General features: G+C 43.5%; 1 protein-coding gene across 2 annotated transcripts in view; it reads right to left on the reverse strand.

Moving 5' to 3' along the window:
* The window catches only part of LOC139538037 (A disintegrin and metalloproteinase with thrombospondin motifs 2-like), a 55351-nt gene extending 33691 nt beyond the window's left edge, over positions 1-21660 (reverse strand). Inside the window, exons 1-2 of one of the 2 annotated variants that reach the window (XM_071339949.1) lie at positions 21504-21660; positions 19794-20218 (exon numbers count right to left, since the gene is read on the reverse strand). In XM_071339949.1, the coding sequence (XP_071196050.1) occupies positions 19794-20218; positions 21504-21588 (510 nt within the window). In that variant the 5' untranslated portion in view covers positions 21589-21660. Of the gene's footprint in view, positions 1-1137; positions 1381-19793; positions 20219-21503 lie in introns of those variants that run through there. The other variant, XM_071339950.1, reaches the window with a different exon arrangement.
* Positions 21661-21863: the final 203 nt, after the last annotated feature.

Here is a 21863-nt window from a genome sequence, read left to right on the forward strand (position 1 = left end):
CAGAAAAGATTCTACCCTGGGCCGGAGGAAAGAATGTTCAGAAGACAGAAGTGTTGAAAGCAATAATTCCCATTCTTCCACGTGTCAGGGATGGCTATCTGTTATTGCAACCACTTGTAAAACGAATAAACTAAGTACAGTTATCTTTTATTAAACAATGGTGCAAGACTGGGGTTTTGCAGACTAATTATTTCTGGCTTCACTGTGAAAGACATCCAAACTCCCCAATCTGAAATCAAACTCTGTCTTCAACAACAAAGCACATTGCCATTTGGGCTAGAAAATCTCAAACTAACATTTGAAGGATCAACTTCACCTAACAATCACAATGATATCACTCTGTCACCAGCTTAGCTGTCTGAAAAAATGATACAGTGTCAAGACATTTGGATCAGTGGTCCACAACTCTGGCATTTTCACCACATGAGTCCAGAGCACAATAGATATGTAGCTGTAAATTGGCATACAAATTGTAAACCTCGACAGGAGCATTGATTGATAAGTCAGCATAAACTATGCTGAAGTGCAGCATCTTAGTGAAGATCTGATGGGATCCAGCTCCACTGCAATAGTGAGACTCTGGCTTTTCTGAGCCTGAGAGACTCCAGAGCACGCCTGGCCTGCCAAGACTGAAATGGGAGAGCAGAGCCTGAGAGAACCTGAGAAGCCCTGTCACGTCTGGGTTTCCTGCTCAGAGTCAGGCCTGCTGCCACATTAAAGTAAAAATCCACCCAAAACCACTAATTCCTATAATTTACCGTGTTAAAGCTGCAATATACAGTATAACTTTTTGGGCAACCCGATAAAATTCACAAAGAAATATGAGTTATAAATCTGTCATTCTCATTGAAATCAAGTCTAAGAAGAGGTAGATTTGTTCTATGTGCACTATTTCTATGCATCCCATTTTAAAGTTTAGTTTTTGCATTTTACTTTTACTTTTGGTTTTGTACACCAGCTTCAAAAACAACTGAAAACACAATATTTTTGGCTATGGAAAATATATTTCACAGCGGTTTAGATGGCACAATGATTCTCTACACTATACTTGCTTGTTTTGTCACAGGTTGTCTAATTTCAGTTTATCTGTTACGTCCGTCGTTGGAATGAGACCAAGGCGCAGCGTGGTAAGCGTACATCTTTCTTTCTTTCTTTCTTTCTTTCTTTCTTTCTTTCTTTCTTTCTTTCTTTCTTTCTTTCTTTCTTTCTTTCTTTCTTTTTCTTTCTTTCTTTCTTTCTTTCTTTCTTTCTTTCTTTCTTTCTTTCTATGAACAACAAAAAAACAACAAAAGATATACGAACGTAACGTTCTGCAGGCTAAACAGTAACTGTGCAAAAACAAGATCCCACAAACTCAGGTGGAAAACAGGCTGCCTAAGTATGATCCCCAATCAGAGACAACGATAGACAGCTGCGTCTGATTGGGAACCATACCCGGCCAACAAAGAAATAGAACACATAGATTTGCCCACCCAAGTCACACCCTGACCTAACCAAATAGAGAATAAAAAGGCTCTCTAAGGTCAGGGCGTGACACTATCAGAATTTTTGCAACCTGGAAATATTAATACCAAAGTCAATATCAGCACGTGAAGTAGCTAGTTAGCTGTAAAATCGCCGAAACAAACTGTACTATCAATTTAAGAAGTCTACAATCTCACCATGTTGAACCTGCAGATTGATGTGCCTCGCAGAGTGGAGTCTGACATTCGCAACGGCCATGCAACAGCACCATGCAATGCACTCTGGACTGAAGACGCAGACAAATAGGAGACATTTGGTGGACCCTTTGCTGAATTACACATTTCAGTATGAAACAGTCAGAGGTCACCAAGATCAACATAGCTTCAGTGTGTAAATCAGCTAGAAAGATGTCAGCATCGAGTAATTGTCTCTGGCCCCGTCAGCAGAGTCTCACAACTCAATCGCTGGTTGAAAACTGTTTCCTGCAACTCCCAAAAGATAGAATTTTAAGATAATTGGCCCTCTTTCTGGGACTCACCCACAAACAGGACCAAGCCAGGCCTGCTGTGGAGTGACGGACTCCATCCTAGCTGGAGGGGTGCTCTCATCTTATCTACAAACATAGACAGGGCTCTAACTCCCCTAGCTCCACAATGAGATAGGGTGCAGGCAGCAGGCTGTTAGCCAACCAGCTTAGTGGTCTGCCACTAGCGCGGTCAGTGTAGTCAGCTCAGCTATCCCCATTGAGACCGTGTCTGTGCATTGATCTAGCTTGGACAAAACTAAACATGGCAGTGTTCGCCTTAACAATCTCACTGGAATAAAGACCTCCTCCATTCCTGTCATTATTGAAAGAGATTGTGATATCTCACATCTCAAAATAGGGCTACTTAATGTTAGATCCCTCACTTCCAAGGCAGTTACAGTCAATTAACTAATCACTGATCATAATTTTGATGTGATTGGCCTGACGGAAACATGGCTTAAGCCTAATGAATTTACTGTGTTAAATGAGGCCTCTCCTCCTGGTTACACTAGTGACCATATCCCCCGCGCATCCCGCAAAGGTGGAAGTGTTGCAAACATTTACGATAGCAAATTTAAATATTTCCGCAAAAAATGACTGCGTTTTCATCTTTTGAGCTTCTATAGTAATGAAATCTATGCAGCCTACTCAATCACTTTTTATAGCTACTGTTTACAGGCCTCCTGAGCCATATACAGCGTTCCTCACTGAGTTCCCTGAATTCCTATCGGACCTTGTAGTCGTGGCAGATAATATTCAAATTTTTGGTGACTTTAATATTCACATGGAAGGGTCCACAGACCCACTCCAAAAGGCTTTTGGAGCCATCATCGAGTGGGATTTGTCCAACATGTCTCCGGACCTACTGACTCCCACAGTCATACTCTGGACCTAGTTTTGTCCTGTGGAATAAATATTATGGATCTTAATGTTTTTCCATATAATCCTGGACTATCGGACCACCGATTTATTACGCTTGCAATCACAACAAATAATCTGCTTAGACCCCAACCAAGGATCACCAAAAGCCGTGCTATAAATTCCCGGACAACCCAAAGATTCCTAGATGCCCTTCCAGACTCCCTCCACCTACCCAAGGACGTTGGAGTACAAAAATTGGTTAACCACCTGACTGAGGAACTAGATTTAACCTTGCATAATACCCTAGATGCAGTCTGACCCCTAAAAACAAAAAAACATTTGTCATAAGAAATTAGCTCCCTGGTATACAGAAAATACCTGAGCCCTGAAGGAAGCTTCCAGAAAATTGGAACGGAAATGGTGCTCCACCAAACTGTAAGTCTTCCAACTAGCTTGGAAAGACAGTACCGTGCAATATCGATGAGCCCTCACTGCTGCTTAATCATCCTATTTTTCCAGAACAATCAAAATGTATTTTTGATGCTGTCGCAAAGCTAACTTAAAAGCATTCCCCAAGAGAGGATGGCTTTCACTTCAGCAGTGATAAATTCATGAACTTCTTTGACGAAAAGATCATGATCATTAGAAAGCAAATTACAGACTCCTCTTTTAAATCTGCATATTTCTCCAAAGCTCAGCTGTCCTGAGTCTGCACAACACTGCCAGGACCTAGTATCACGGGAGATATTCAAGTTTTTTAATCCTATATCTCTTGACACATTCATGAAAATAGTAATGGCCTCTAAACCTTAAAGCTGCATACTGGACCCTATTCCAACTAAACTACTGAAAGAACTGCTTCCTGTGCTTGGCCCTCCTATGTTGAACATAATAAATGTCTCCCTATCCACCGGATGTGTACCAAACTTACTAAAAGTGGCAGTAATAAAGCCTCTCTTGAGAAAGCCAAACCTTGACCCAGAAAACATTAAAACTATCGGCCTATATCGAATCTCCCATTCCTCTCCAAAAAATGTTTTTAATTCACTGCCTTCCTGAAGACAAACAATGTATGCGAAACACTTCAGTCTGTCCTCGTGCTCCTAAACCTGAGTGCTGCTTTTGACACCATCAATCATGACATTCTTTTGGAGAGATTGGAAACCCAAATTGGTCTACACGGACAAGTTCTGGCCTGGTTTAGATCTTATCTGTCGGAAAGATGTCAGTTTGTCTCTGTGGATGGTTTGTCCTCTGACAAATCAACTGTAACTTTCGGTGTTCCTCAAGGTTCCGTTTTAGGACCACTGTTGTTTTCACTATATATTGTACCTCTTGGTAACTTTCACTGCTATGCAGACGATACACAGTTGTACATTTCGATGAAACATGGTGAAGCCCCAAAATTGCCATCCCTGGAAGCCTGTGTTTCAAACATAAGGAAGTGGATGGTGGCAATTTTTTTACTTTTTCTAGGTCCCAAGAAACAAATACATCTTCTGTTGGATCTGACAATTAATCTTGATGGTTGTACAGTCGCCTCAAATAAAACGGTGAAGGACCTCAGCGTCTCTCTTTTGACAAACATATCAAGACTATTTCAAGGACAGTTTTTGCTCATCTTCGTAACATTGCAAAAATCTGAAACTTTCTGTCCAAAAACTATGCAGAAAAGTTAATCCATGCTTTTGTCACTTCTAGGTTAGACTACTACAATGCTCTACTTTCCAGTTACCCGGATAAAGCACTAAATAAACTTCAGTTAGTGCTAAACACGGCTACTAGAATCTTGAAATGTGATCATATTACTCCAGTGCTAGCCTCTACACTGGCTTCCTGTAAAGGCTAGGGCTGATTCAAAGATTTTACTGCTAACCTACAAACATTACATGGGCTTGCTCCTACCTATCTCTCTGATATGGTCCTGCTGTGCATACCTACACGTACACTACGGTCACAAGACGCAGGCCTCCTTATTGTCCCTAGAATTTCTAAGCAAACTGCTGGAGGCAGGGCTTTCTCCTATAGAGCTCCATTTTTATTGAATGGTCTGCCTATCCATGTGAGAGATGCAGACTCGGCCTCAACCTTTAAGTCTTTATTGAAGACTCATCTCTTCAGTAGGTCCTATGATAGAGTGTAGTCTGGCCCAGGGGTGTGAAGGTGAACGGAAAGGCACTGGAGCAACGAACAGCCCTTGCTGTCTCTGCCTGGCCGGTTCCCCTCTCTCCACCTGGATTCTCTGCCTCTAACCCTATTACAGGGGCTGAGTCACTGGCTTACTGGTGCTCTTCCATCCCGTCCCTAGGAGGGGTGTGTCACTTGAGCGGGTTGAGTTACTGACGTGATCTTCCTGTCCGGGTTTGGCGCCCCCCTTGGGTTCGTGCCGTGGGGGAGATCTTTGTGGGCTATACTCAGACTTGTCTCAGGATAGTAAGTTGGTGGTTGAAGATATCCCTCTAGTGGTGTGGGGGCTGTGCTTTGGCAAAGTGGGTGGGATTATATCCTGCCTGGTTGGCCCTGTCTGGGGGTATCGTCGAACCGGCAGTGTCTCCCGACCCCTCCCTCACAGTGTCTCCCGACCCTTCCTGTCTCAGCCTCCAGCATTAGTTTATGTGTCGGGGGCTAGGATCAGTCTGTTATGTCTGGAGTATTTCTCCTGTCTTATTCGGTGTCCTGTGTGAATTTAAGTATGCTCCGTCTAATTCTCTCTCCCTCTCCTCCCAGAGGACCTGAGCCCTGGTACCATGCCTCAAGACTACCTGGCCTGATGACTCATTGCTGTCCCCAATCCACCTGGTCATGCTGCTGCTCCAGTTTCAACTGTTCTGCCTGTGGCTATGGAACCCTGACCTGTTCACTGGACGTGCTACCTGTCCCAGACCTGCTGTTTTCAACTCTCTAGAGACCGCAGGAGCGGTAGAGATACTCTTAATGATCGGCTATGTAAAGCCAACTGAAATTTACTCCTGAGGTGTTGCACCCTCGACAACTACTGTGATTATTATTATTTGACCATGCTGGTCATTTATGAACATTTGAACATCTTGGCCATGTTCTGTTATAATCTCCACCCGGCACAGCCAGAAGAGGACTGGCCAGCCCTCATAGCCTGGTGCCTCTCTAGGTTTCTTCCTAGGTTTTGGCCTTTCTAGGGAGTTTTTCCTAGCCATCGTGCTTCTACACCTGCATTGCTTGCTGTTTGGGGTTTTAAACTGGGTTTCTGTACAGAACTTTGAGATATCAGTTGATGTACAAAGGGCTATATAAATACATTTGATGATTTTTGTGTGTGTGTGTGTGTGTGTGTGTGTGTGTGTGTGTGTGTGTGTGTGTGTGTGTGTGTGTGTGTGTGTGTGTGTGTGTGTGTGTGTGTGTGTGTGTGTGTGTGTGTGTTTGACTCTGAGTGCCTGCATGCGTATTTTCAGGGACTGCAATATACCAGGACATAGAACAGGCCTAAAACAACAAAACATTTCCAATAAGACAACAAACTTATCTTGGGTACAGGGGAATTCACTTTTTGATTCAGTCAAAAATTAAATAAACAATTCCAAGTAAAGATGAGAGCTAATTCCATTTTACTGAGAAGGGCAGTAAACTATTTTCAAACCAGAGAAAAAAGCTGAGAAGTCAGGAGAGAAGAGGTAGGGAGAGAGGGCAGGAAAATGAATGAATACAGAGGTAGTCATGTCTGTAGGGAGAAGAGAGAGGAGAACATAGCCTGCCTGACATGTTCCAAATAAGAAGCAGACAGAGTAGAGCTCTCACTCAGGCTGACTTGCTGCCTTGCCATTAAGAACCAGACAGCTGTCTGTCTGTCTGTCAGTCTGAACAGGGGTGGAAGCACCTGAGCACTACCTTAGCTCTCAAAATGGACAGCTCTGTGTGCAATTGCAGATACTGTATACTGCAGCTAAGCACATCTCTAAGAGGTAGTGGAAGGTTTAATAGGGTTGACAATAGTACTATTGTCCAGTTGATATGAATGAACGAGCCATTGTAATAACTCCAGCCCTGTAGCTCTTTGCACTCACATCCCTGTCATCCCGTATATGTCTTGAAAATGGCAGATTTGGTCACTGATAAGTGCCTCAATTGGAATGCAGTGGCTGTATAGTAACATACTGCATATGACTCTTCGAAAAGTATTCAAACCCCTTGACTTTTTCCCCATTTTGTTACTTTACAGCCTTATTCCAAAATTGATTAAATTGTTATTTTTTCCTCATCAATCTACATACAATACCCTATAATGACAAACCAAAAACAGTTTTTGAGAAATTTATAAAACAAATAAAACTCTGAAATATTACATTTACTTAAGTATTCAATACTTTTACTTAGTACTTTGTTGAAGCACCGTTGGCAGTGATTACAGCCTCAAGTCTTCTTAGGTATGACGCTACAAGCTTGGCACACCTATATTCGGGGAGTTTCTCCCATTCTTTTCTGCAGATCCATTCAAGCTCTGTCGGATTAATGGGGAGCGTCGCAGCACAGCTATTTTCAGGTCTCTCCAGAGATGTTCGATCGGGTTCAAGTCCGGGCTCTGGCTGGGCCACTCAAGGACATTGAGAGAATTGTCCCGAAGCCACATCCACGATGTCTTGGCTGAGTGCTTAGGGTCGTTGTCCTGTTGGAAGGTAAACCTTCACCACAGTCTGAGGTCCTGAGCGCTCTGGAGCAGGTTTTCATTAAGGATCTCTCTGTACTTTGCTCCGTTCATATTTCCCTCGAACCTGACTAGTCTCCCAGTCTCTGCCGCTGAAAAACAGCCCCACAGCATTCTGCCACCACCACTCTTCACCGTTGGGATGGTGCCTGGTTTCCTCAAGACGTGACGCTTGGCATTCAGGCTAAAGAGTTCAATCTTGGATTCATCAGACCAAATAATCTTGTTTCTCATGATCTGAGAGTCCTTTAGGTGGCTTTTGGCAAAAAGCTGTCTTTTGGCTGTCTTGTGCCTTTTACTGAGGAGTGGCTTCCGTCTGGCCAGTCTACCATAAAGGCCTGATTGGTGGAGTGCTGTAGAGATGGTTGTTCTTCTGGAAGGTTCTGCCATCTTCACAGAGGACCTGTGGAGCTCTGTCAGAGTGACCATCGGGTTCTTGGTCACCTCCCTGACCAAGGCCCCTCTCCCCCACAATTGCTTTGGCCGGGCGGCCAGCTCTTGGTGGTTCAAAACTTCTTCCATTCAAAAATGGTGGACGCCTCTGTGTTCTTGGGGACCTTCAATGCTGCAGTAATGTTTGGTACACTTCCCCAGATCTGTGCCTCGACACAATCCTGTCTCAGAGCTCTGCGGTCAATTCCTTCGACCTCATGGCTTGGTTTTTGCTCTGACATGCACTGTCAACTGTGGGACCTTATATAGACAGGTGCGTGCCTTTCCAAATCATGTCCAATCAATTGAATTTACCACAGCTGGACTCCAATCAAGTTGTAGAAACATCTCAAGGATGATTTTATTTTATTTATTTATTTTATTTATTTATTTAACCTTTATTTAACCAGGTAGGCAAATTGAGAACACGTTCTCATTTACAATTGCGACCTGGCCAAGATAAAGCAAAGCAGTTCGACACATACAACAACACATAGTTACACATGGAGTAAAACAAACATATAGTCAATGATACAGTGAAAAAAAAATAAGTCTATATACAATGTGAGCAAGTGAGGTGAGATAAGGGAGGTGAAGGCAAACAAATATATGTATAAATAAATAAAAATATAAAAAGGCCATGGTGGCGAAGTAAATACAACACAGCAAGTAAAATAAAAACTAAAAACACTGGAATGGTTGGTTTGCAGTGGAAGAAAGCGCAAAGTAGAGACAGAAATAATGGGGTGCAAAGGAGCAAAATAAATAAATAAATACAGTAGGTAAAGAGGTAGTTTTTTGGGCTAAATTATAGATGGGCTATGTACAGGTGCAGTAATCTATGAGCTGCTCTGACAGCTGGTGCTTAAAGCTAGTGAGGGAGATAAGTGTTTCCAGTTTCAGAGATTTTTGTAGTTCGTTCCAGTCATTGGCAGCAGAGAACTGGAAGGAGAGGCGGCCAAAGGAAGAATTGGTTTTGGGGGTGACCAGAGAGATAAACCTGCTGGAGCGCGTGCTACAGGTAGGTGTTGCTATGGTGACCAGCGAGCTGAGATAAGGGGGGACTTTACCTAGCAGGGTCTTGTAGATGACCTGGAACCAGTGGGTTTGGCGACGAGTATGAAGCGAGGGCCAGCCAACGAGAGTGTACAGGTCGCAGTGGTGGGTAGTATATGGGGCTTTGGTGACAAAACGGATGGCACTGTGATAGACTGCATCCAATTTATTGAGTAGGGTTTTGGAGGCTATTTTGTAAATGACATCACCGAAGTCGAGGATTGGTAGGATGGTCAGTTTTACAAGGGTATGTTTGGCAGCATGAGTGAAGGATGCTTTGTTGCGGAATAGGAAGCCAATTCTAGATTTAACTTTGGATTGGAGATGTTTGATGTGAGTCTGGAAGGAGAGTTTACAGTCTAACCAGACACCTAGGTATTTGTAGTTGTCCACATATTCTAGGTCAGAGCCGTCCAGAGTAGTGATGTTGGACAGGCGGGCAGGTGCAGGCAGCGATCGGTTGAAGAGCATGCATTTAGTTTTACTTGTATTTAAGAGCAATTGGAGGCCACGGAAGGAGAGTTGTATGGCATTGAAGCTCGCATGATCAATGGAAACAGGATGCACCTGAGCTCAATTTTGAGTCTCATAGCAAAGGGTCTGAATACTTATGTAAATAAGGTATTTCTGTTTTAATTTTGAATGCATTTGCAAAAATAATAAAAAACCTGTTTTCACTTTGTCATTATGTGGTATTGTGTGTAGATTGATGAGGGGAATTTTCTTTTAAAAGAGTAAGGCTGTAGCGTAACAAAATATGGAAAAAGTATACTGTACAGTGCATTCAGAAATGATTCACACCCCTTTGACTTTTTCCACATTTTGCTGTTTGTGTTACAGCCTGTATTTGAAATGAATAAAATTTAGATTTTTTGGTCACTGGCCTACACACAACCCCCCGTAATGTCAATGCGGAATTGTGTTTTTTATTTTTTATTTTATTTTTTATAAAAAATGAAAAACTGAGTCAATAATATTCAACCCCTTATGTCAAGCCTAAAGTAAACATTTCCTTAGCAACTCATATAATAAGTTGCATGCACTCACTCTGTGTGCAAAAATACTGTTTAACACGATTTTTAAACGACTGCCTCATCTCTGTACCCCACACACACAATTATCTGTAAGGTCCCTCAGTCGAGAAGTGAATTTCAAACACAGATTCAACCACAAAGACCAGGGAGGTTTTCCAATGCCTCGCAAAAAGGGCACCTATTGGAAGATGTGTTATTAAAAAAAGCTAACACTGAATGTCCCTTTGAGCTTTGAGGTAAAGTTATTAATTATACTTTGGATGATGTATCAGAGACAGAGCTGGCCTCCGCCAAGTACCCTGCCCTGAACTGTCACCAGCCAGTGATTCCATGTCTATGTATATAGAGCACCAGTGATTCCATGTCTATGTATATAGAGCAGCAGCTTCTAAGGTGCAGGGTTGAGTAACCGGGTGGTAGCCGGCTAGTGCTGGCTATTTAACAGTCTGACGGCCTTGAGATAGAAGCTGTTTTCAGTCTCTCGGTCCCTGCTTTGATGCACCTGTATTGACCTCGCCTTCTAGATGATACCGGTCTAATGTCCATTGCTCGTGTTTCTTGGCCCAAGCAAACCTCTTCTTCTTATTGGTGTCCTTTAGTAGTTGTTTCTTTGCTGCAATTCGACCATGAAGGCCTGATTCACGCAGGCTCCTCTGAACAGTTGATGTTGAGATGTATCTATTACTTGAACTCTGTGAAGCATTTACTTGGGCTGCAATTTCTAATGAACTTATCCTCTTCAGCAGAGGTAACTCTGGCTCTTCCTTTCCTGTGGCGGTCCTCATGTGAGCCAGTTTCATCATAGCTCTTGATAGTTTTTGCGACTGCACTTGAAGAAACTTTAAAAGTTCTTGAAATTTCCCGCATTGACTGACGGGCCAAAGCTACTTGTGATTTGTGTTGGATTGTTGATGTTCATTCTAGTAATCCCTTTCCTTTTTCTGCTAACCACTGAAAGCAGAAATATAGGACATGGATAGATTGAAACTGAAATCCCTTCTGGGCTGCATTCATTCTTCATTACAAGCTGACAATCAAACTCACAGCAGCCAGCCCTGCTAACGGGTGTCAGGAATCAACACAATGACATCAATGTTAACCTCAACAGACTAAAATCATAAAAGCCTAATAAAACAATAACTGTTTAAAGTACAATATATACACAAGCATGGTCTAATGCAAACAATATTGCTCTCCCTCTCCCTCTCTCTCACAACCCCCCCTCCCCCCTGCACGCCAGCGGGTGGGGGGTGGCATGGCTTCTGGGGGCCCCAAACAGGGGTTGGAGCCCCCCCTCCCCAGATAGCCAAAATGTGTAGAATAGCAGGAAATGTAATTAAAGAACGCTAAATTCTCTCAGCCTCATTGCAAAAATGTAGAATAGTAGTTATAAAACTGGACATTTTCCTCAACCATTATAATGTGTTTAATTGCAGAAAATTTACTTTAAAACATTTTCTCTTTGCCCCATGGGAAAATGTGTTGAATTAGAAGAAAAGCTTAGATGCTGGGGGAACCGCAAAACTGCTGTATGCCACTGACGCATGCACACACATTAAACTGTCCTGAGTCATCGGGTCAGATCTCACATGTATTGCCTCCATTCGGAACTCTCTTGAGTTAAATCAAACAATACTCAAACAAACTAATAAACAAAGGACATCAAATAAGCTCCAGCTGAGCAACAATCTCACACAGAACATACCAACTGCTCCCAGCAACAACTAACACAGTACCTACCAACGCTTTCTGATAAACAACCAACACGAAATCACAATCAACTTCTCCAGCAATGATCTCTGCCTTCCTGAACAGAACACTGGCTTTTATATAGCTTCAGGTGGCAATGGTAATTAGAGACAGCTGCATCTTGACGAGGGGGCGGGGTCAGCTCTCCAATCATCCATTGGGGCCGACCAATCAGCTGCTTGGGGAGAAATTCCAGGAAGCCATCTCCTGAAACACACACACTCAAATAGAAACTTCAACACAGAAACTGGGGAACGTAACACTAACATCCACACTGCGGTTTTCCTTTTGGAGACCGCAACTCCTGCAGGGACTGGCCAAGCCAGGTGGCTGAGATCACATCGCATACTGTAACTACAGACAGGACCGGAGGGAACTATCAAGACCCAACTCCTCGTTTTCATTCCCGCCCATCACTTTAACATTGCATTTGGATAGAGTCACACTCAACACTTTGTCTGTGTGTGCCCTGACACGCTTTTCCTTTGAAATGTTTTCCGCAGAAACATCTACTGTACGTATCCAGGTCGTGCTCCTTTACACCATGACATACATAGACAACTCTAAATGCTACGGTGTCAGTCATGGAATTCTTCAAGACGTTCCATGTTTTTCATCTGCATAATTGGACCAAGTATCACGGCCCTGAAAGAAAGCCGACACAGAATCAAACAAAAACAAAACACGGCAAGACATCTCTAAGGAGGTCAGCTGTATTCGTGTGTTTAGACCTGTTCTCTACAGCAGAGGCCTTGTGTCTTCCGGTTCAAAGATCCTCTTTACGCTCAAGCTGGGCTTGTTATCTCAACTATAAATCCTGACAAGAGCGCCAATATGTCACTTTGAAACGGTAATGTAACACACAGCCTGCTGGACTGGGCATTCAGCCAGATGGATGAGAGATGGAGAGAGGGAAGGCGGACACTAGACAGACAGACAGACAGTGAGAGACAACATGATAGACAGACAGTGTGGTAGACAGACAGACTGGCCACATGAGCGCTTAGTGGTGGAGGAAGACGAATGCTTTCTTGTATCCTACAATTAAGACTGAGGTTTTCATCCACACTTATATAGAAAGAGATCTGAACTCTGGTGAGAGGAAAGGAAATGGGCCTGTGCAGTGGGCTCCTCACTTCTATCATTCAATGCTGCTTCCTCCAGCTTGTAGCAATGGTAAGTGTGGCTTGTGGAATGTTAATGGCATCATCAAAGGCCACAGATATATGATAGATATATGATATATAGATCCATAGAGACCAGATCCAGGGGATTCTGGAATGGCCCTAGCTGACAAGTGTGTTCCTCTTTAACCCCTCTCCACTGCTCACTCAGCTCCACAAAAGAGAGTGTCTCCTATTGGTCCAAACCAGAGAGGGGGTCAACAGATGGCTGCATCCTCTGCCAAGTCCCCAACAACTGGATGTTGGAGGTTATACACAACTGACATACGCTGAGTACACCAAACATTATGAACACCTTGAGTTGCACCTCTCTTTTTGTCCTCAGAACAGCCTCAATTTGAAAGTGTTCCACGTGTTTGCCCGTCCATGTTGACTCCAATGCTTCCCACAGTTGTGTCAAGTTGGCTGGATGTCCTTTGGGTGGTGGACCATTCTTGATATACCTGTGAAAAACTCAGCAGATCTTGATGCAAACCGGTGCATCTGGCACCTACTGCCATACCCCGTTCAAAGGCACTTAAATGTTTTGTCTTACCCATTCACCCTCTGAATGGCACACATACACAATCCATGTCTGAATTGTCTCAAGTACTCCTCCCCTTCATCTACACTGATTGAAGTGGATTTAACAAGTGACATCAATAAGAGATCATAGCTTTCACCTGGATTCACCTGGTCAGTCTATGTCATGGAGCAGGTGTTCTAAATGTTTTGTATACTCAGTTAATATAATGCAATTGATGGAGGATTTTCAACCAACACAGAAACCATCAAAACGCAAAATTGAAAACAGATAGATATCACGTACGCACGCATACACGCACACACGCACACACGCACACGCACGCAGACTAAGCTGACACGCTGACCCCTTGGGACAAATTGCATAAGAGGATGGTTTCCATGACAACTGTCTGTAGCATAGGCCACAACAGATTTTCTCAGCCCCCCCCCCCCCCCCCCCCAATAATAATAATTTGGTGGATGTCACTTTCTCCAATATCAGTTTCCTATAGATACTGCGGCAATGGCAACAGCTTGTGCCTCTGCTGGATGTCTGAAGCGGACACTTGTAGTGCACCTCCTACTCAGTTCTCACTTAGCAGGGGTGGCGGCCTGCTCGGCTCTGGCATGGTGCAGTCTGCTAATGATGATACTCATGCCTGGCCTGCAATACCATGGCCATGCAGAGGGATGTGTGGAGAACATAGAGCAGACGATGAGAAGACCTAGGGCCTTAAAACCCGACTCAGTAAGTCCCAAATTAAATGTCACTTTTTTTCTGGTATATTATATCTTGAAGTGTATAGACAAAATATGTATTTGCCATTTGGATCACTTCAAAGTGATACATGTGAAGGTTTTATGAATTATTGTTTACAAACTGCAGGTAAGGTTTCTCCTGGTAATTATGACGCATAGTCCTATTGATAATTTCTCTTGCGCACCTTCTATCTGTCCATCTGATCCATCCAGGACTACTGATCCATCCAGGATTGCCCCCCATCCAGGATTGCTCCCCATCTATCATCAGAGTTCGTATTGTTAGGTGACCTAAACTGAGACATGCTTAACACCCCGGCTGTCCTACAATCTAAACTAGATGCCCTCAATCTCACACAAATGATCAAGGAACCTACCAGGTACCACCCTAAATCCGTAAACGCGGGCACCCTCATAGATATCATCCTGACCAACCTGCACACTAAATACACCTCTGCTGTCTTCAACCAGGATCTCAGCGATCACTGCCTCATTGCCTGCGTCCGTAATGGGTCCGCGGTCAAACGACCACTCCTCGTCACTGTCTAAAACACTGTCTAAAACACTTAAAACACTCCCTAAAACACTTCAGCAAGCAGGCCTTTCTAATCAACCTTGCCCGAGTATCCTGAAAGGACACTGATCTCATCCCGTCAGTAGAGGATGCCTGGTTGCTCTTTAAAAGTGCTTTCCTCACCATCTTAAATAAGCATGCCCCATTAAAAAAAATGTAGAACTAAGAACAGATATAGCCCTTGGTTCACCCCATACTTGACTGCCCTTGACCAGCACAAAAACATCCTGTGGCGTTCTGCATTAGCATCGAATAGCCCCCGTGATATGCAACTTTTCAGGGAAGTCAGGAACCAATATACTCAGTCAGTTAGGAAAGCTAAGGATAGCTTTTTCAAACAGAAATTTGCATCCTGTAGCACTAATTCCAAAAATGTTGGGACACTGTAAAGTCCATGGAGAATAAGAGCACCTCCTCCCAGCTGCCCACTGCTCTGAGGCTAGGAAACACTGTCACCACTGATAAATCCACGATAATCGATCATTTCAATAAGCATTTTTCTACGGCTGGCCATGCTTTCCACCTGGCTACCCCGACCCCGGCCAACAGCTCAGCACCCCTCACAGCAACTTGCCCAAGCATACCTATTTCACCTTCACCCAAATCCAGATAGCCGATGTTCAGAAAGAGCTGCAAAATCTGGATCCTTACAAAACAGCTGAGCTAGACAATCTGGACCCTCTCTTTCTAAAATGATCTGCCAAAATTGTTGCAACCCCTATTACTAGCCTGTTCAACCTCTCTTTCGTATCGTCTGAGATCCCCAAAGATTGAAACGCCGCCGCGGTCATCCCCCTCTTCAAAGGGGGAGACACTCTTGACCCAAACTGTTATAGATCTATATTTATATATTTTTATTTTACCTTTATTTAACTAGGCAGTCAGTTAAGAACACATTCTTATTTTCAATGACCATTTTGAATCCCACTGTACCTTCTCCACTATGCAATCTGGCTTCCGAGCTGGTCAGGAGTGCACCTCAACCACGCTCAAGGTCCTAAACGATATCATAACCGCTATCGATAAAAGACAGTATTGTGCAGCCGTCTTCATCGACCTGGTCAAGGCTTTCGACTCTGTCAATCACCGCATTCTCATCAGCAGACTCCATAGCCTTAACTTCTCAAATCACTCCCTCGCCTGGTTCACCAACTACTTCTCAGATAGAGTTCAGTGTGTCAAATCGGAGGGCCTGTTGTCCGGACCTCTGGCAGTCTCTATGGGGGTGCCACAGGGTTCAATTCTCGGGCCTACTCTTTTCTCTGTATATATCAATGATGTCAATCTTGCTGCTGGTGATTCTCTGATCCACCTCTACGCAGATGACACCGTTATGTATACATCTGGCCCTTCTTTGGACACTGTGTTAACAAACCTCCAGATGAGCTACAATGCCATACAACACTCCTTCCTTGGCCTCCAACTGCTTTTAAATGCTAGTAAAACTAAATGCATGCTTTTCAACCGATTGCTACCTACAATCGCCCGACCGACCAGCATCACTACTCTGGACGGTTCTGACATAGAATATGTGGACAACTACAAATACCTAGGTGTTTGGTTAGACTGTAAACTCTCCATCCAGACTCACATTAAGCATCTCCAATCCAAAGTTAAATCTAGAATTGGCTTTCTATTTCGCAACAAAGCCTCCTTCAGTCATGCTGCCAAATATACCCTTGTAAAACTGACTATCCTACCGATCCTTGACTTTGGCGATGTCATCTATAAAATAGCCTTCAACACTCTACTCAACAAATTGGATGCAGTCTATCACAGTGCCATCCGTTTTGTCACCAAAGCCCCATATACTACCCACCACTGCGACCTGTATGCTCTCGTTGGCTGGCCCTCACTTCATATTTGTCACCAAACCCACTGGCTCCAGGTCATCTATAAGTCTTTGCTAGGTAAAGCCCCGCCTTATCTCAGCTCACTGGTCACCATAGCAACTCCCACCCGCAGCACACGCTCCAGCAGGTATATTTCACTGGTCACCCCCAAAACCAGCACCTCTTTGGCTGCTTTTCCTTCCAGTTCTCTGCTGCCAATGACTGGAACTAATTGCAAAAATCACTGAAGTTGGAGTCCTTTATCTCCCTCTCTAACTTTAAGCATCAGCTGTCAGAGCAGCTTACAGATCACTGTACTTTTACACAGCCAATATGTAAATAGCACACCCAACTACCTCATCCCCATATTGTTACTTATCCTCTTGCTCTTTTGCACCCCAGTATCTCTACTTGCACATCATCATCTGCACATCTATCACTCCAGTGTTAATGCTAAATTGTAATTATTTCGCCTCTATGGCCTATGTATTGCCTTACCTCCCTACTCTTCTACATTTGCACACTCTGTACATAGATTTTTCCATTGTGTTACTGACTGTACTTTTGTTTATGTGTAACTCTGCATTGTTGTTTTTGTCGCACTGCTTTGCTTTATCTTGGCCAGGTTGCAGTTGTAAATGAGAACTGGTTCTCGACTGGCCTACCTGGTTAAACAAAGGTGAAATAAAAAAATAAAAACATAAATAAAACAGCAACACATCAACAATATATATCTAGCTATATCCTCTCAATACAAACGAGACACATAAAATGAGAGTTGAGTGATACGGAATAAACATGTAGTTTAGCTGACAAATAAATGTGGCTCCTGGCTGTCAGTCCGTCTGTACGTCTGCCTGTCTGTGCGACAGCTGACGATAGGCCAGGGCACAGATTTGAAAACACTGGTGGGTTTGTCGTTACAAAATTGCTTTGATGTTGCTTGCTTGAGCTTCTGAATGAAAACTGGAATTGTGGGCGATTTTCATTCAGCAAGGGATTGAGAATATTTTCCTAGTGCAACACTTGCTAGTTGGACCATATTTCAGACTTCTCAGCATGACCAGTGCCAGCAGCATGCTGGACACTATGGATAATATTCACAAAAGCCCGCTCGGTCTACTGGTAAGCTAATTTAGCTGGCTCACAAACAGATAGATCCACACACGCATTGCTTGCAAATCTGCATAGTCTACCAGTGGGTGATTAACCTATAGCCAAACAAACCTTCATCCTCTTGCAAACTTTGTTGGAGTTGCTAGCTGGCTGAGTGTTTTCATTAAGGATGTGGAGTTTACTATTGCAACTTTTTGATGGCGAATTTATTCAACCCTATAGTTGCTGAGGATCAACTTTAAACAGGCAAGTGTTTGCACTGCAAGAGATCAAGCAGATAACGACACTACTGTGGCACCACAGTAGGTGGCCTATATTGTTCAACTTGTCTATGTAATTTAGAATTACATCTTAGTTCTGTAATGTTCCTAGCCGACTCCACTTGTAAATTGTAATTATTATGCAGTAGAGTAACCCACACTGAACAAAAATAGCAATGAAACATGTAAAGTGTTAGTCCCATGTTTCAATAATAAATCCATGAAATGTTCCATATGTACAAAAAGCATATTTCTCTCAAATGTTGTGCATAAATGTGTTTAGATCCCTGTTAGAGAGCATTTCTTCTTCGCCAAGATAATCCATCCCCCTCACAGGTGTGGCATATCAAGTTGATTAAACAGCATGATCATTTCACAGGTGCACCTTGTGCTGGGGACAGTAAAAGGCCACTCTAAAACGGACAGTTTTGTCACACAACACAATGCCACAGATGTCTCAAGTTTTGAGGGAGTATCCAATTGGCATGCTCTGCAGAAATGTCCACCAGAGCTGTTTCCAGAGAATTGAATGTTCATTTCTCTACCATAAGCCGCCTCCGACGTCGTTTTAGAGAATTTGACAGTACATCTAACCAGCCTCACGACTGCAGACCACGTGTATGGTGTTGTGTTTCTAAAAACCTGTTTTTGCTTTGTCATTAGGGGTTATTCTGCGTAGATTGATGAGGAAAAAAACGATTTAATACATTTTATAACAAGGCTGTAACATATAACAAAATGCGGAAAAAGTCAAGGGGTCTGAATACTTTCCGAGAGACTGTATGTGGACTGAGGGATTAAATAGAGAACCTGCACTCGTCTGTCACAACACAGACAGTACTCTGTATGGACATGCTGTGGTGCTATGTGCTCCAAGCAGAGAAATGTAACACTCCTCACAGAGAGGAAAGAGTACTACAAGTCACTCACAGTCACAGACAGAAACTCAGCAATGAGACTGTCCATGTTTGGATACCGGTCTTTCTCTTGACAGTTGTTTTCTGACACCATAGTCTGGACTTGTTTATTGGACAGTTCTGATCACATCACTGCAAGTGTGTTTTGTTCAGATGACACGGGGGTTAAAGAGAGAAAAACACAGTGGTGTGTTTTTAACAAATGGTTTACTTTATTGCTAATTCTAAATTCAGACTTGTCTGAAACCCACCTTGAGAGAGTACTACTCTGCAATGAGTGCTCTGTGTATCTTTAAGACGGGGTGGGGGCTTTGGCTAAACTATTTCATGTCATCATTAAGATATGTGGTTTTATTCCAGCTGGGTGGGAGGGAAAGAGGAGTGGATAAAGTAGCTGTCTGGGATATGAGGCGTAAGCCTCCAGGGACTTACAGCTCCACTGGGCCTCGCTCCCTCCCTCAACACAGAGACCTGCATACTGAATACTGCCGCCCTGCCTGCTGGAGGCCAACCAGCAATGCCAAGCAGGGAAAGAGAAGTCTGACATGAGATTACGTATGCTGCTTTTGTTTTTTACAGTCCTATATTTCACATGCACAATTATGAATAACATCTGCCTACATAAAAAAACACTTCAGTCCTTCTGTGCAGAGATACACAACCACAACAATGTGCCAGAGGTTCAACTCTCCAACCTCTCCTGTCTTTTTGGATGACATAAGTCTAGCCACCTTCAATACTATGGGATTGCCCCTTTGTCTATCATCTGTACCTAATACAGTTCTACAGGAGCAATATCAGTGTAACACCTATACATGAGGGACACATTTATCAACAGTGCAGCACTTACCAGGCCATCACAGTTGCTGATAGCGACGGATGTGTCCCTGACGTTGGTGACCTCTCCTACATAAAAGCAGTCGCTGTCCCGTAGAGGCTCATAGGTGGTCTGGCTTCCCTCCTCGTGCCACTCCACCTTAGCTCCGGGGACCACCAGCCTGGAGTTGAGGTGCAGGCGTAGGTGGAGCTCCTGGCCGAACACAGTGACATTGTAGAAGAGTGTCTCCCTGTGCCTGGCTGTACCCTCTCCCTCCTCCAGGTCTCCATGGCTGGGGTCTGAGGCGGCTGCAGCCTCTCTTCTCCAGCGTCTGTGGGCCTGCTGGTGCTGGCTGTCCAGTTGAGGTGCAGAGACAGCACCTGAGAGGAAGCGGCCCTCGGAATCAGTGTTCACAGGCTTAACAACGCCATACTCCCTCAGGACATGCTGCAGAGATTCTGTATACACAGGGAGAGACAGAATCACACACTGATCAATACACACATAATCGTGCACAGGAGCACAGATGCACTCAAACAGTCCCCCCCCTCATACACACACATGCACAGGCACATGCATGTGTGTGTGTCTATAGTATCAATAGCACAGTGGAGGCTGGTGAGAGGAGCTATTGGAGGACAGGCTCATTGTAATGGCTGAAGTGGAATAGTGTCAAACATGTGGTTTCCACATGTTTGATATGTTTGATATATTCCATAAATTCCATTCCAGCTATTACAATGAGCCCATCCTCCTATAGCTCCTCCCACCAGCATCCACTGCTATAGCATAGGTCAAAACTTATGCTGGGTCTAACTTTATAAACACATTATATCATAAAATGTGAATCTATCGCTGACACATTTTACAACCCCAACTGACTTTGGTATATTTCCTACCTTATCAATAAACCACAGGCAATAATGAGCATTGACTAATAGGCCTATCAACAACAACAAAAAACGTCGGTGTGCCCCTGTGTTCACGCCCGTTCGCGCGCAGATGAGCACGCTCGTCTCGTCCAAGTTCAGAGCAAACGCATCAATTTATATGCATGACTGCATCTATTGTCTACTTGCGAGTTGCGACAGTTTTGGTTGGAAGCTGTGACCCAGCACGCATACAAGCACATGTCAAGACCGGGTGATGATTAAAGCTGTCAACTATGAAGAATAACTGAGGTCGATATTCATGAAATCAGGTAATTACAAATGTCAAATCAAATTGAAGCGTAAAGTTGAATTTCATTCCAACCATTTATTTTACTAGTCAAATGCAATGGCTTATTTGGAGACGGTCGTTTTTAGGTTAACTTAAGCTATAACTGCTATAAAAACTTTAACAATACATTTGCTAATTCATACGACTATATATATATAACGAATTTGAATCAATAGTGCATGATCTATGTTCCATTGGAATGTTCTTCAGATGCTGAAATTGAGCGCACGTAAACTGTGTTTGAATGAAAAAGAAATGTGGAAAAAGTTGGTCTCATGCAAAAGAAAGGGAAACGTACTGAGACACTGCAAAAAAAACTACCATAGGTACTCAACGATATTTCTGTTTATGTAAAATGTTATTGAACTTGTATAGGCTACGACATAACCTGTGTGAATTTGACATGCTCCAAGATCGAATCGTGATCAGATTATTTTCGCAAGGGTGGTAGCCTACCTAGGTTATTAAAGCCTAAGCTTTACATAATTGTATCAAACGTATAAAACCATCAATCACACATACCTATGCCATTGGAGATATAAAGTCCATTCGCGTGAATTAAATGCAGTAAAATAATAAAGAATGCAAATCCAGGCGTAACATCCATTGCAGGTATGAAGAAAAAGACCGCACATCAGAGGCGGACTTTGAGATTCTAGATAATGCGATCTACCAGCCCCGAACCCCCTCCGGAACAGATCGCAAAGTGCTCTCTCTCTCTCTCTCTCTCTCTCTCTCTCTCTCTCTCTCTCTCTCTCTCTCTCTCTCTCTCTCTCTCTCTCTCTCTCTCTCTCTCTCTCTCTCTCTCTCTCTCTCTCTCTCTCTCTCTCTCTCTCTCTCTCTCTCTCTCTCTCACACACACACAACGTAATAAAGTAATAT

The sequence above is a fragment of the Salvelinus alpinus genome, chromosome 13 (assembly GCF_045679555.1).
Source record: "Salvelinus alpinus chromosome 13, SLU_Salpinus.1, whole genome shotgun sequence".
Classification (NCBI taxonomy): Eukaryota; Metazoa; Chordata; class Actinopteri; order Salmoniformes; family Salmonidae; genus Salvelinus; species Salvelinus alpinus.